Source organism: Volvox carteri, assembly GCF_000143455.1.
Source record: "Volvox carteri f. nagariensis unplaced genomic scaffold VOLCAscaffold_85, whole genome shotgun sequence".
Taxonomy (NCBI): domain Eukaryota; kingdom Viridiplantae; phylum Chlorophyta; class Chlorophyceae; order Chlamydomonadales; family Volvocaceae; genus Volvox; species Volvox carteri.
The window spans coordinates 297,214-297,648 of record NW_003307628.1 but is presented as its reverse complement, the minus strand read 5'-3'; the positions used below and the strand labels follow the sequence as shown (position 1 = coordinate 297,648).

Sequence of the window (435 nt, the reverse complement as noted above, 5' to 3'; positions counted from 1 at the left end):
GGGGGGAGAGCGGGAGACCGGGGGGCCGGGGCGGGGCCGGGGATGGGGTCGGGGGGGTAACTCAAGTTTTGGCCGGTTTTTGGAGAGCTTTGGTGCCGTTCCCGTCAGCGGGCGGAACCTGTACCAGCTTCTGCAGGGGGGTGAGGCGGCGCTGCTGTACCCGGGGGGTGTGAGAGAGGTACGAGAGGCCGTACAGCGCAAGTTTGGGGGTTGGGGGAAAGAAAGGGGAAAGATTACTGGGGGGTTATGGGGTGGAGTGGGGTAAGGGGTGGGGTAAGGGAGGGGGGGGCACGGGGAGTGGTGCTTTATGCGGGGAAAGAGGGAGGGGTGAAGGGAGTTCGGTACGAGGGACCGGTTGATGGTCTGTTTGAGGGTGTTGGCTGGGGTGGCTTTCTAGGGGGTTTCAGGTGCGGATGGGTGGGGTGCGGGGAGTTT

General features: G+C 64.8%; 1 protein-coding gene across 1 annotated transcript in view; it reads left to right on the top strand.

Moving 5' to 3' along the window:
- The window catches only part of VOLCADRAFT_107962 (uncharacterized protein), a gene marked incomplete at its 5' end in the record, with an annotated part of 6,318 nt that overhangs the window by 3,697 nt on the left and 2,186 nt on the right, over positions 1–435 (top strand). The window contains one exon of the mRNA XM_002958073.1: positions 137–178. Coding sequence (XP_002958119.1) covers positions 137–178 — 42 coding nt within the window. The remainder of the gene's footprint in view (positions 1–136; positions 179–435) is intronic.